This window comes from Sceloporus undulatus, chromosome 3, assembly GCF_019175285.1.
Source record: "Sceloporus undulatus isolate JIND9_A2432 ecotype Alabama chromosome 3, SceUnd_v1.1, whole genome shotgun sequence".
Taxonomy (NCBI): domain Eukaryota; kingdom Metazoa; phylum Chordata; class Lepidosauria; order Squamata; family Phrynosomatidae; genus Sceloporus; species Sceloporus undulatus.
The window spans coordinates 200,360,333-200,375,560 of record NC_056524.1 but is presented as its reverse complement, the minus strand read 5'-3'; the positions used below and the strand labels follow the sequence as shown (position 1 = coordinate 200,375,560).

The 15,228-nt window shown below is 40.0% G+C and overlaps 1 protein-coding gene across 2 annotated transcripts in view; it reads left to right on the top strand.

Annotated features, from left to right (window-relative positions):
• Positions 1 to 15,228, top strand: part of ATRNL1 (attractin like 1) — a 693,411-nt gene that overhangs the window by 151,676 nt on the left and 526,507 nt on the right. For both annotated transcript variants that reach the window (XM_042457618.1, XM_042457619.1), the window contains exons 13-14: positions 3,823 to 3,941; positions 14,776 to 14,908. In XM_042457618.1, the coding sequence (XP_042313552.1) occupies positions 3,823 to 3,941; positions 14,776 to 14,908 (252 nt within the window). The remainder of the gene's footprint in view (positions 1 to 3,822; positions 3,942 to 14,775; positions 14,909 to 15,228) is intronic.

Genomic DNA, 15,228 nt, shown 5'->3' with positions numbered 1-15,228 from the left:
ATGTTTATTTATAAACTGCTTTTCCAATGATCAAAGCAGTGTACATGTCGTTAATCAAACAGTAAAAACAGTAAAAAGAGTCTACATCATAAAATACATATTAAAATAGAATTAAATTCAAACGACAGTAAAAGCACCGGATAAAAAACTGTTAAACATCGCAATCTATTAAAACCAAACTGCAGAAACAATAGGGGATGTAGAATCTTAGATGGAATTGGGAGGGTAGGCTTGTTGAAAGAGATAAGCCTTATGATTGGTAACTAATGCCTCTGAGGACAGGATCAGAATTCAAAATGACTGTTGTAGATTAGAGAGCTGGACCAAAATTAACAAAATGATTTTTTGTCCATTTCTTGGTACCACAATTCAAGAAAGATATTGCTAAGCTGAAATGTTTCCAGAGCAGGGTGACCAAAATGGTGAAATTTTGGAACCCGTGCCCTATGAAAAGTTGCTTAGGGAGCTGGTTATTTTTAGCCTGGAGAAGAGGAGGTTAAGCAGTTGTATGAAAGTCATGTTTAAATAGTTAAATAATTGAAAGGTTGTCATATTGAGGATGGAGCAAGCTTGGGTCCTAGAGATTAGGACCCAAAGCAAAATATTCAAACTGCAGGAAAACAAATCCCACTTAAACATTTGGAAGAGATTTGTCCTGGACTGCAGCCAGCACACACAGACATACACCGATAATAATGGCTTAGCCCAGCAAGTGGAAGCAGAACACAGACCTTGCAGGGAGTAAGCGTAAGAACAGTCCGAAAAGCCAAGCCAAAGTCAGGATACCAGAAGTCAGAGCAGTCCGAAAGCCAAGCCGAAGTCAGGATACCAGGAGTCAGAGTAGTCAATCAGTCCAGGGTCAAGGCAGCCAGAAGATAACAAGGGTCCAGTCCATTCTGAGGTCAAAGCAACAAAGAGTCAAGATACAAGGAGCCAGTGCCAGCAGCAATCACACCAAAGGATCATGCAATAAACTCTGGAACTGAGTGGAGGCCTCTCTACAACTTAAGTAAGGAAAACTCTCCACCGTGCCACCTGAGGCTGGTTGGCTAATTGCCTCTCTGCAGTCCTCCTGGATCTGCGCCTGCAAGCACTCTCAGTCCTTCTCTGTTTGTAAGTAGGCACATCCAGGCAAGCTTCCTCCCCAGAGTCACCACTAGGCAGTTACACCACAGGAGGCATCTCCCTAGCACTAGGACCTGGTTGGGCCTCCTCCTCTGGAGCTGAGAGAGCACAGCTAGGACCTGGCAGAGCAGGATTATCACCTGGTGTAGCCTCAATTAGCTCTTGCTCTGGAGGAGGCTCATCCTCCGAGAGCTGTTCTTGGCTGGCCATGACAAGATTCCTGATAGTAAGAGCTGTTCGGCAGTGGAATGCATTGCCTTGGAGTTTGGTGGAGTCTCCTTCTTTGGAAGTTTTTAAACAGAGGCTGGATGGCCATTTGTGAGAGGTGTTTTGATTCTCTGTTTCTGAATGTCAAGGAGTTGTACTGGATGGTCCTTGTGGTCTCTTCAAACTCAGTGATTCTAGACAATTCTGTGATCAGATGATTATTAAAAACAATATTAAATCAATGCATAATTTTAAAGTTCATGATTGAAAATCATTTGGATAGGCTGCTGGAAGAGATTGTTTTCACACTTACAGACATTATGAGATAAGCAGTAAATCTCAAATGTAGATAAACATGTTGATTGTTTTCATATCTGTACTTAAAATTGTGCATCATATGCTACAGTACTGGTAGAGAATCTTCTGAGAGGGTACTGCCCTTCATTTTTCCCCCTTAAACTGTTGTGAGGTTCACACCCTCCCCATTTATCACCTATCATAACCCTAGGGCCACTTATCTTACAAATGTCATATTGTATACAGAGCTGCTGTCTTTTGTTTGTTTGGATCCCTGAGCTTTCCCTATCAAGTTTTCATTGCACATGCTGTTAATACAAGTTGAGTCCCCCTTATCCAGAATTCGAAATCTGAAACATTCCAAAAACAAAAACTTTTTTTATGGGTGACTGAGCTAATGACATCTTTTCTTTCTGATGTTTCAATGTACTCAAACATTGAACTTTATCGCACAGGACTGCTCTCAGAACGGAACAGAACGGATGAGGGACGAGTGGGGGCTGCATTTTACTGCACACACAAGTCCCTCACTTGTTCCATTCCGTTCCCCATCTGCTCCCCATCTGTTCCAGAGGGGGCGATTTTTGAGAACTGTTCTAAACAGTTCTCAAAAACTGCCCCCTCTGGGGACGGATTGGGAGTGGAACAGAGTGGAATGGAACAAGTGACGGACTTGTGTGTGCGGTAAAATGCGTCCCCCACTCATTCCATTCTGTGCCAGGCTCCTTTTGGACTGTTCTCAGTCCATGCTGGAGCCCTGTGCAATAAAGTTCCTTGTTTCATTCACAAATGATTAAACACATTGTACAGTATTCTGCTCCCTGGGCACCCCTTGCCTGGCTGGCAGGAGCAAAGTTGGTACCACCTGCTCTGGGGGGCACAGGACAGTGAGGCAGACCTGCAACTGGGTTGACCAGCAGTCCTGTGACAAGGGCAGTGTGGGCACCTCGTGCCCCTCTCCAGGTAGGCACCCTCACCTGCCTGCACCCTCTGGTGCCCGGTGAAGCGTTCCTTGGTGTATCAGGCACCTACCTGGCCAGCCCAGTGCTGCTTGCTGGTCCTAGTCCTCTTGCTCTCATGGGCTCACAAAAGTGGTCCCAGTGGCAACACAGTTATCCTCAATGGAGGCATGGTTGCATCCATGTGCTGTCATTGGAGACAACAGAACTTGCATATGTGCAGATTTGGGGTATCTGTGGGGGCACCAGAATGTATCCCCTGTGGATGCCAAGGGCTGACTATACAGGAATTTCAAAATAAAATAAAAATCCCAAATACAAAACATTTCTGGTCACAAGCATTTCAGATAAGGGAAACTCAACCTGTAGCAAAACACGGAGCCATTCACAAGGCAAACATCTGTCAACTTCATGTTGAAAGTTTTTTGAAATCATGTTTTATGCTCCTGTGGCTCTATGATGAAAGAAGGAATGGCAGATGGAAGATTGAACTTTGCCTGGATTGGTGTGCTGTTCAACATTCCTTTTGAGACATGAACTCATCAGATGCCTTAGGCCAAATGACTTAGGCCAAGTTTTGTATATTTATTTTATTCATTTATAGTCCGCCTTTTCCTCAATAATGTGACTTAAGGCAATTTTGAAAACTACAAAATCATCAATAAAATGTATTATTCTAAAAAGTCATTTTAAAAGCAATTAAATACTTTGCAAAGCCATTAAAATTTCGTGAAAGACAAAAGCAGCACCGAACACCATTGAAAGACCATCCCAGTCAATTTCTAAAAGCTTTATGGAATAATAATATGACTATAGTAAATAAAGAGAAGATCTAGCCAGCCACAAACTATAAAGCCACTTTCATTTCTTTCACTATACATTTCTTTGTAAATTTAAGGGATGGGGGATAGCTCTTATTTAATTAACAAAAAAGATTTCAGAATGAAAAATACCACTAGTACATTTAGACACAGATTTTTCACATTTTGTTTCAAGAAGAGTAAAGGGGCAAGTCTTGTGATAGAAATACTTCAGTGTTAATATATGACAGAGTATGAATAAAATGTGGTTAATGTGTTTAGCTTCATGTTAACAAATTTTATCTTAGGATGAAGGTCATGAGTAAGTGATGAATTTTGTTTCCAGCAGGTGGCTAAAAATGTGTGTATTAAAAAGTATGACATCTTTTGTCTCTCATCTTGATGCTTTGCTTTGCCTTTCATTTGTATTATAGCTGCACTAGATGACAGATGTTACAGATATGCAGACTGTGCCAGCTGTACTGCCAATACAAATGGCTGTCAGTGGTGTGATGACAAGAAGTGCATTTCAGCAAATAGCAACTGCAGTGTGGTGAGTATATATGAGTTTGTGGCTGTTTCATTAATGACACTGCTTTGTAACCATTAGCTTGTTCTTTGGTGCCATCAAATGTAAATGTCGCATTGCAATCAGATGTTTGAAATACATACTAAACTTCTTCATATATTAATTGCAAAGACATTTAATATAATTTGAAGAGAAATAATGGAACTAATACAACCACTGTATTTTTCAATTTCCCTTACCAGTCAAGCAAATAATGTAAGACTTCGATGACATTCACAATCAACCAAGATTATTTGAAGAGTTCTTCTTATCTATCCATTTTGGAATTATGGGTTATCATATCAGCCTTCTCATCTTAGGCAAAGCTCCTTCTAACTTGCTTGAACTATTATGGATAGTGAAATTGTAAATAACAAGCAGTCACTATCTTTTTCCTAGGAAAGTATAATAAAAACTCAGTACCACTTCATTTCCTCATAGAACGCTGGGCACTATTAACATATCTCAAAAGTTCAACAAATCACTTCTGATGTTTTTTTGTGGGTTTTTCGGGATATGTGGCCATGTTCCAGAAAAGTTTCTTCCTGACGTTTTGCCAGCATCTGTGGCTGGCATCTTCAGAGAATGCTTTGCTTGGAAAAAGTTGGATGTATATATACTGTGTGAGCCTGGGAATGCAGGAGTAATTTGCATGTGTATTGTTCTGTTGCTGATGGCTGGACTCAAGCTGGGAGGCTAATGCAAAAGAGGATTAATGTCTGCTAATTGGTGATCATTATCTGCTGGGAAAGCCCCTGACTTTGAATGATTTTCCATTTGCATTTGCTGATTCCTTATTTTGCTATTCCTCTGGACTGGTAGCCAAATTTTGTTCACTTTAACTTAGCAAATGCAAATGGAAAATCATTCAGAGTTAGGGGCTTTCCCAGCACATAATGGTGGGTTACAGACCGCCCCTTTCCCCGGTGTATCGGGGCCTCAGCAGCTAAACCGGCAGCCGCTGAGGTTTCGATCCGCCGCTTTCTGGGCTGCGGGGAAGCAGCGAAAGGCCCCTTCCCCGCAGCCTGGAAAGGGGTGTCCTTGTGGCTGCAAGCCCCAAGGACACCCTGCAGCGGCGGGGAGGAGGAGAAAGGGGCCGCTTGGCCCCATTCTCCCTTGCGTCGCTGAGCACAGCCATGTGAAGGCTGCGCCCAGCGGCGCAAACCAGGAAGGAGCTCCGAAATGTATAGAGGCCGCGTGGTCGTGACGTTGTCATGGCGGCGGCCATGTGGAACGGCCGCTGCCATTTTGTGCGTGCAGAGCGCGCACTAGGATTAGGGGGGTGCGGAAGCACCGCCCCTAACGGGCCATTGATCACCAATTAGCAGACACTAATCCTCTTTTGCAGTAGCCTCCCAGCCTGAGGCCTGCCATCAGCACAGAACAATACACATGCAAATCACTCCTGCATTCCCAGGCTCACACAGTATATATACAACCCAACTTTTTTCAGGCAAAGCATTCTCTGAACATGCCAGCCACAGATGCTGGCGAAATGGCAGGAAGAAAACAATTTCTAGAACATGGTCACATAGCCCACCCACCCCCCAAAACATGGATGCCAGCCATGAAAGCCTCCGACTTCATACTTCTGATGTGTTTGTACCCCATACTGATTAGCTTCAGGCATTATAGATATATAGTAAAATGTCTTTGAGGCAGAGTTGTAGAGAGTAGAAATATTAAGTTTATTGTTATTAAACTGAAACTTAAGGTCCTTGAACTTAAACGTAGGATTAGATCCACATTTTATCATAGAATGGGGCCTACTGACTTGTCTGTTCTGAGACCAAGTATGACAAATTATAATTGAGGAAATATTCATAATAGTCATATACAACAAATTTGGGTTTGTTAAGATTGTTGGGCTTCAGCTAGAACCGGTCTCTGATTTAGGGGCTGAACAGACAGCCCATTTGAGCCTACTTGGGGCTGGCTTGGAGGCATGGTGTTTAGGTGTGCCATGCCTCCAAGTGGGATGGTAGCCGGACCGGCGATTACACATGAGCTGGCTTCACTCCTGCTTGGGGGCATGGCACTTAGATTCCACTTTCTCCAGAACCGGCTTTTCCAAGGGAAAAACTGGCTTTTCAGGAGAAGGGGCAGCTTCTTTCTGCCTCAAAAAGGAGTGGATCTCATCTGTTCCTTTTTGGGGCAGAATCTGGTTGGATTGGGTCTGGACATCTGTTTGCCCTGTCCCTGATCCAGCCTAAAAGAGGCGGATTTAAGAAGCCCACTTTGGGCTGTCTGTATCCACCCTTAGTCTGGAATTCTCACTCTTTTACTGAACTGAAGATACATAGAGTGTAATCCCATATAAATGCTTTTTAGAAGTAACCTCCATAGAGTTCAGCAAGATTTATTCCACAGTACATGTGTTTATAACCTAAAAGGCTTTATTGGTTCCATCTGCTACATTTACAGTCATGATATAATACCAAATGAATGTGTATTCTTAATTTATAAGGTATAGCAGTAGAGTCTGATGTGATACATTTGAAGATCTGCAAAAAAGGAGGGGGTCTGGGATCTTAATCAGGTTAATCATGGATGATTTACTTTCAAATAATAGTGTACATTCCCACAAAAAGTTGACTTTTTAAACAAAATTGTTATGTTTTTCCTGGCTTCAATATATATATATATATATATATATATATATATATATATATATATATGAGGGAGGGATTTTAACTACCACATTATTTCTTTCAATTTAAAAAGAAAATCTATATAATCTATATCCCACCCCTGCTACATGTTTACTTGGGAAGAAACATTGAGATTATTATCAAAAGCGATTGTTTTTATTTATGTGTTATCAGTGGCATACAGTAGAGCTTTTGACAGGAGAGTAAAAATTACTTGAGATAAGACAAATCCTTGCAAGCACATCAGAATACTGTGGGTATTTTTTTAGTTGATAAAAAACATTTATAGTTAAAATGAAGTTTCTTTCTAAAAGCAAACAAATGTCAGAAACGCTTGATTGTAAATGGAATGATTGTAAAGTTCTAAATAACAGTTTACATATTTTTTCATATATGATGCTTAGAAAAACAATGCTAAAATGTCTAGATAGGAAATAAAGAACGGGAAGGACTAGACCAAGAATATTACATTACATGCATATATCATCTAAGGCCTGTTAGGCAAGGACAGCTGGTTAATGAACAGAAATTATACTTTGGACTTGCCTCACATCATATATTATTTTTATTGGGAAAGCAATGGAGCTGAAATTCTAGACAGTTCAGGAATGCTAAAATGCAGGATACACAGAAAAAATAGAAAGTGCATTAAAGTGGATTCTTCTCAATCATCCATTCTTGTTCTACACTTAAGCAAAGGAATAGATTCATTGTAACACCAATACATGAGAATGGTTATATGGCAGCCTCCTATCACTGCAACTTATTTTAGGCTTTAGGGAGGGCAATGGGAGGGATTGGCAGAGGGAACTGGTGACAGGTATGTGCCCAACCTTATGTCTTTCTTCATATGCAGAATTGGGCAGGAAGTGATGGAGACTTTAATTTCTTTCTGAGTTTTATTTTACAATGTCTGTATGTTTCACTTTCTGTGAATTTGCCAATTTGTTGGTTGTTCTTTTCTTGAAATATTACCTTAATAAGGCAAGATATGAATAATCCTTTGGCAGTCCTGCTTATCACACCCTTTCTTTTCTTCTCAGTGCTTCAGTTAAATATGCTGAAACGTGCTAGGATCCTAAACCATGATTTGAAGTAGTTTTAAGATCCTGACTTGTAGCTGGTAATGATAGTTTCTTGATGTGGGGAAAATGAGAAACTATGGGCCGAAACAGACTACCCTGAAGGGGTGGCTTGATGATGCCCCTTTGAATGTTGGATTGGGGCTGTGGCAACCGCACTCAAGGCCCCCAACTTGGCTTTTCTGCCACCAGCATGGCTTTGCTGCACTCCTGTGGTGTGTGGCATATAAACGCCGCACCCCTGGAGCACTGTAAAGCTGTTCACCATGTGGTTGGGTGGGTGGTGTGGCACTGGTTTGGGGGTGGCATCAGAGTTTGCGGCATCCAAACATAATACTCTGTCCCTGCCCTCAAACCAGTGCAAAGGGGCAGACTGTTTGATACGACTTCAAGCTTAATTGTGATACACAAATGAGGGAACAGTGAAGTTGCATAGACAGCGACAGGGTTAATTTATATCTGGATTAATAATAAAAGAGATAATTGTTTGAAAAATATTTCTAAATATAAGTCATGTTTTGAAATCTTGCAAATCAATACAGAAAGATGAGATTTAAAAAAGAAAAATATTGCTAGGTCTGTTAGAAAGAAATATAATTGTTTAGGAATCTTAGAGTCATCTTTGAACTTTTAATAAGCAAACTCACAAGCCTTCACAGGAACTTAAGAAGAAAAATGTCATTTGTAAGGTTGATAAGAAGCAGGGGAATACTTAAAATATCTGAAATACTGACACAAACAAAATAAACCTTAAACTACTTTAATCAGTTGCCCCATTGTATATGCTTCTCTACATCTTACGGGAATTAACTAATGAACATACTGAGCCACTAGCAATTATTTTTGATAAGTCATGGATAACAGTAAAGCATCAGAGAATTTGAGGAGGGAAAACCCTTGAATTTGATTACAGTGTTAGCAAATTGAAAATATGTGAGAACTATTGCCATAGAATCCTGTTGTTAGTACAAAGTAAAACCCTTGAATAAATTATGATTTCATAAATCAATATATATGCAAGTTCTTCTAATTCACTTACTTTAGTTTAGTTGGAATTGTCAAAACAATTTAGGCCTCTAATGGAAGTAAACTTATTTAATTAGTGTCCAGGCAGAAAGTTTTAGCTAGGTTTAGTACCAAGTCAACCTAACATATTGTAGAAGTGGATTGTATTACATATGCTTCTGCTTTGTTCATTGCTTCTCACATTTTGCTTGCCTATAATAAATATGAGTGAACATGAAACTAGGAACAGTGAGGCATGTTAGGGGCCTGAGCCACACTTGAAATTGTCTGGAAAAAATGGATTAACATGATGCCTACATAGTTGAACCTCCTCAGGCATTATCCATCAGAAGTGTACTAAAGGATTGAGCACTAAGAAATATTAACAAAAATATGTTTTTGTCATGCCTGTTTTCTAACAATAATAATGCATGAAGTCTGTCCTATTTACACTGATTTGAGAGTGAGCTACACTGAATACATGGCGAGACTTCTAAGTATGCATTCTGCTTTATGGGAAACATAATTTGCTCTTCCACTGCAAATAAACAAAAATAATAAAAACCTGCTTGGCAGTGTTGAGCTCCTACACTTTAAAAATAGTTCTTGGGGCCCTGTGTGTGATGGAGAGCACTATAGTTGTAAGTTCAAAAGAAGAAAAAAACACAAAGACACATCAAAAATCTATATTTTGAAGCTCCACCTCCCTCTTGTAACCCATCATTTAGTATAGACTTGAGAGCCAGCATGGTGTAGTGGTTTGAGCACTAGACTAGGACTCTGGAGACCAGGTTTTGAAACCCGGCTCAGCCATGTAAACCCACTGCCTTAGCCCCAAAAGGTGACAAAGACACACCCCCTCTGAAGGAACTTGTTGAGAAAACCTCATGATAGGTTTGCCTTAGGGTTGTCATCAGTTGGAAACAAAACACACAACAGCAACAAAGTATAGTTTGGGGGTGGGATCATGTTAATTTACTTTCGTGAAGCATGATATCAAGACATCTCAACCAATATTCTATCATAATAGCTATCTTAACATAGTAACTGAAAATATTGTATTTTTATATATGTCCTTTCATTCTGGTGTTTTACATTTTTAACAACTACAGGAAAACCTGTGGAACAGATGTTTTATCATGATTTGTTAGTTTTAGCTAGAACCTTAGTGTTAACAAGAATTACCTGTTGGATTTGCATTTACACTAGGCTGCTGAAATTTGTCTCAAAAAGAGTGTGAAAACTGGATTAAAAGGAAATTAGGATTGGGAGTAGGGGGATATGTAGCATAATGCAGAAAATAGTTTCTTTCCTTTTAAACACAGTTAAGTAGTTTTGGGTTGTTGATAGTCAGGAAATCATATCATGAAAAAGTGGTAAAATGTATTTTTTAGCTATTTTCATTTGGCATTGCTTACTAACATATGGATTCATTTTTGAAATGCAGCCTGAACTTTTCAGGATTCTGACATTGTGATAATGACATGTTAACAAGGAATATTAGGTGGGGACAGTGTTAAGTGAACAGATGGTGCTTACTTGCAATTTAAAATTCATTGTAACATACCTCTCAGGCAGCATTGTCAATAATGTATAATGACTGAGCCAACCTAAATGCAAATAGGTATAAATGATTCTCTGAAACTCATCTGTGCATATTTTTACAGGCTTACCTTCTGTTGCTTCGCAACATTTTGATCTAGCTAATTTGTTATGTATGTAGCTAAGTAGAGTTCTTATAACAAAGAATGGTGTTTTCATATGTGCATTTGACCCCTTGATAAACCTCTGCTGTAAGACTGATAAGGCATCTTCCACAGTGTGGTCTGAAATAGATGGTTCAGTAAGAATTCAGATCATTGTTGACTCATTTTGTTGATAATTATTTGATCCTACTATGAAAAAAAAATTACAATGTACTGTATTTAATCCTTGACAGTATGCAAGGGGATAGTACACTAAGGGCTCATTCACACTAGCGTTTTTGTAATGAGTAGATCCAGGGAGATTCGATGATGCAATACTGAATCAAATTTCCCATTATGTTTACCACGATTGAATCTCTCTGTGTCAATTTAATCCTGATTAAATTCACATTACTATTTGTATCAATTTAAAATGGAGCCACCATTTTGATTGTTCTTGGGTTTTTTAATGATGCACATCTACATCACACTGTGTGGTGGAATCCCTCCCCCCGTCAGCCTTGGAGTATGGTGATGGCAAGCCCCTCTGAAGAAACATTGCCAAGAAAACCTGGGATAGGTTAGCCTTGGGAGGGGAGTCACACTCTCTCAGCTTCGCAGGATGGCGTTGGCAAGCCCTCTGAAGAAACCTTGCCAAGATACCCTGGGATAGGTTAGCCTTGGGGGGTAGTCATACTCTGTGAGCCTCAGAGGATGGCAATGACACAAGCCCCTCTGAAGAAACCTTGCCAAGTAACCCCCGGGGATAGCTTAGCTTTGAGGGAAGTCACACTCTCTCAGCCAAGAAACCCCCATGGGTTTAAATGAGAGGTATAAATGAAATATGTGTGAGAGTTTTGTTTGAGCCAACTCTGGAGCAGAGTCTGTTGTGGTTTTATTTCTGAGGAAAGAGAAAAAACGACGCCCTAACCCCCACCCCCACCCCCACTGACTGCACATCTTTGTCATACAGATGACAAGAGTATTTAAAGGTGTGCAAGTGTGAACAACTCTCTTTTAAACCAGTTTGCATACTGGTTTATAACGCAATGTGAACAACCCCAACATTCAGTGGGTGTACTCAGATGGCAAGATAAGTTCTTTAGAATTAAGTAACATTCTATTGCATCCTGCTTGATTGCTCCCATTGGAAGAAAAAGCAGCTAAACCAGAACCTTCCGTTTTTGCTTATTTAAGTGTGATGTCTGAGCTAGGCACTCTGGCTTATCTCTTCACAAACAAGTCAGAATTGTAACGCCTACATGATTCTGGCTTCTCTGGTTAGTTGGAAGCCAGAATGCATTTGGACATCACAATAAACAAATGGTGGACAGACCTCATTGTTTAGCAGGCTTATTTAGTACTAGTACACTGTTTCATTCCCTGTAAGGGAGAATGCTAAAGAATCCATGCTGCCTTAATGCAGCCGATATTAAGTTTAACTATTAGCAGTGTGCAGCATTAAACTATTGTTTGGCGGCTCAAATAGTTTTAAATAAATAAAATTAAAAAAATTAAAAAAATTATTTAAATCCCACTTTTTGTAAAAACAATCAAAGCGGCTAACAGCATAGAAAATCATACAGTAGTATCATATACACAATATCCCCCCTTAAAAAAGAATTAAACAATTTGCAATTAAAACTACACAAGACATTAAGTATAAAATCAAATAGTCGTGGGCAGAGTCATAACATAATACATAGATGTCCATAGTGTATGGGAGTGGTCGTTGTGTGGTGATTATATGGCCGAGGACTTTATTCCGGAAAGGCCTGCTGGAAGAGGTCCGTCATAACTGCTTTCTTAAAAGCATCCAAGCCGGTGATTTGATGGATTTCATCTGGAAGGCCACTCCACAGGCTGGGAGGGGTTGCAGAAAAAGTCCTCTGGGAGGTAGCAACTAACCTTGTCTTTAAAGGGTGCAATAAATTCTTCCCAGAGGACCTGAGAGCACGGTGCAGATTGTATGGAAGTAGGAGATTCCATAAATAAGTTGGGCCCAAGCCATGTAGGGCTTTAAAGGTGATAATCAACACCTTGTACAGTGCCTGGAAACTAATAGGCAGCCAGTGGAGTGACTTCAGTATTGGTGTTATATGGTCACTCCTTGATGTTCCAGAAAAAAATCTGGTTTTCAATTGGGAATCTTAATTTTTTCACTGTAGAAAGGAAAAGTGCATAGGTTACTTAATCCAGATGACTGAAAAGGCAAGATTCTTTATAGTTCATTCCTCTCTCCATAGTTACTTATCGGTTTTCCATATTAAAGGAAACCACACTGTTTCTTTTAGTATATATGTTATGTCAGCTAGATTTCTTCGTTTTTTTGTTACTACTGCTCTCATTTCTTTCTCCCCTTCTCTCCCTCCCCTTGTTTTCTTTTTGTTCAGCACAGATGGTCAGTTCCTTTTCAGCTTTTTCTTGGATGATAGAGATTTTAACCTCTCCAGATGGAGGCTGAAACTCCCTTATCCAGAAATCCAAAATTCTCCAAACCTCCAAATGTTTTACTACCGGCTGCCCACTTCCATGTCTGAGGAAAGGGGATTAGTCATATGTTCAGTGCTTGAATAGTTTTTTTCCTCAAAGAGCCCAACACTGTCAGAAATTTGATGGGGAAAAGACAAGAGGCAGAAGGAGGGAGGACTCTGGTTTCTGCAGCCACTCTCACACAAGGTTCCTGTAAAAAGCAAACATCCCAGATGCCTCTCCGGCTGGCAGCACATGTTCTTTTAGGAAAGTAGCCCTTGTAACTTGGAAGGGAGGTGAAAAGTCTAAGTGGATCCAAATGAAGTGCCAGTTGGTGGGGGCAAGATCTACCTGAAATTTTCCCTCTCTTTCCAGCTATGATGGCTACAGTAGTTGAATGACGATGGCTGAATCTCACTTGGACTTTTCCCTCCCTTCCCAGTGATGAGGGCTACTTTCCTAAAAGTGCAAAAAGTGTGCTGACAGCTGGGGGAGTGTCTGGGCGACCTGCATTTTACAGTGGTCTTGTGTAAGCAGATCTGCAAGAACTGGAGTCCTCCCTTCTTTCTTCTTTTCTCTTTCCCCCTCCAATTTCTGACAGTGGTAGAGCAACAGCTCCTTCAGGCAAAACCCAGCTGCATGTGTGACACTGCATGTGTGACTAACCCCCTTTCCTCCATCCCTCATTCACTATGTATTGTATGTGTACATGCAAATATAAGTATTCAAAAACCTGAAACATTTCTGGTCTCATGCATTTTGAATAAGGGAGGCTCAACCTGTATATCTTGCTTTTGTTTTTCACTTTACATCTTGTGTTCTGATATGAATGCCTGTGCACAAAATGAGATCCTAATTCCCCATTAAGTATAACTGGTGCTCATACTTGAATTTGATATGTGTCCCATCATAATATTAGGAAGCAGAGGTACAGCCATTCTTGATGACCTCTTCAGATATTTTAAATGAATGGATACAATTTTATATGAGTGGCTCTTGGCATGTGCAAATTTATCTTGAAATAAAATAGTAGATCACATTGTGCTTTAAGGAACAAGTAAAGTCTGGAAATGTACATTGATAACTTTCAAAAATTAAATACAGTCATCCCTCCATATTTGCGGCTTTGATATTTGTGGATTTCATTATTCACGGATTTCATTAATATGTTCTCTCTAGGACTGTCTAGGTCCTCCAGTGCAACTCTGTGGTCAACTTTAACTAAAAGTTGCACTGAAAGACCATTTGTAGCTACTCCAGTGCCATTCTGTGGTCAGTATATGTTGGACATTGACCACAGAGTTGCGCTGGAGGACCTAGAGATTCCTAGAGAGGTGTCCTCTCAGGTAAAAACAGTATTTTTGTTATTTACGTTTTTTCCATATTCACGGGGGTCTTGTTCCCCTAATCCTAGCGAATATGGAGGGACAACTGTAATATATTCAAATTTAGCGTACTAGTAGATTGGGCCCTACACATTCGGTGGGATTAGTGGCACAGGACTCCTGTGAAGGTGGAAAAACTGCAAATTAAAAAAACAACATTATTTTTTTACCTGAGAGAACACCTATTTAGTAATCTCTGGGTCCTCCAGTGCAACTCTTTGATCAACATCCATAGGAAGTCGATCATAGAATTCTGTTGGAGAACCTTCAAATACCCAGAGAAATATTTTCTTTAGGAAACTCTTGGTCTTCCATCACAACTCTGTGGTCAACTTGTGGCAAAGTTGCACTGGATACAGAGTTGCACCTAGAAATACCTAGAGAGAACATACTACTCAAATCCATGAATAAGCAAATCCACAAAGGTCAAAGCTACTAATGTGGAGGGCTGACTGTAGTCATATGTGGGGAGCATTCAGTTTCTTCTGTGTCTTTGCTTCATTCAAAATATTAACAATATATATTTCCTTATATTCTAGTCAGTGAAAAATTACACCAAATGTCATGTAAGAAATGAACAGATATGTAATAAGTTGACTAGTTGTAAAAGTTGTTCACTGAATCTCAACTGCCAATGGGACCAACGTCAGCAAGAATGCCAAGCTTTGCCAGGTAAAGGAAGACAATTTGAAATATATATTTTTTATTTTCTTAAAGGAAAGGGATTAGGAATACATTAACAGTAATAAGAAAAAACTTGGAAGAATTATTTTTTTATTAATCACACAACAATATATAATCTAAAAGTTAAATCTGAGGGTGTTAACCATAGTAATACATCGTAGTGTATATAAACCACCACGTTACCATTTCCCTGAAATAACTTGGCCTAAATGACGCCACCAGATTTACTGGGCCAGCGTTGTTGCTGGGGCGGAAGGTGCCCTAGTCGCCGCAATTGTGGAGGCCTGCCTTGCCCCAGCAGCCTTTGG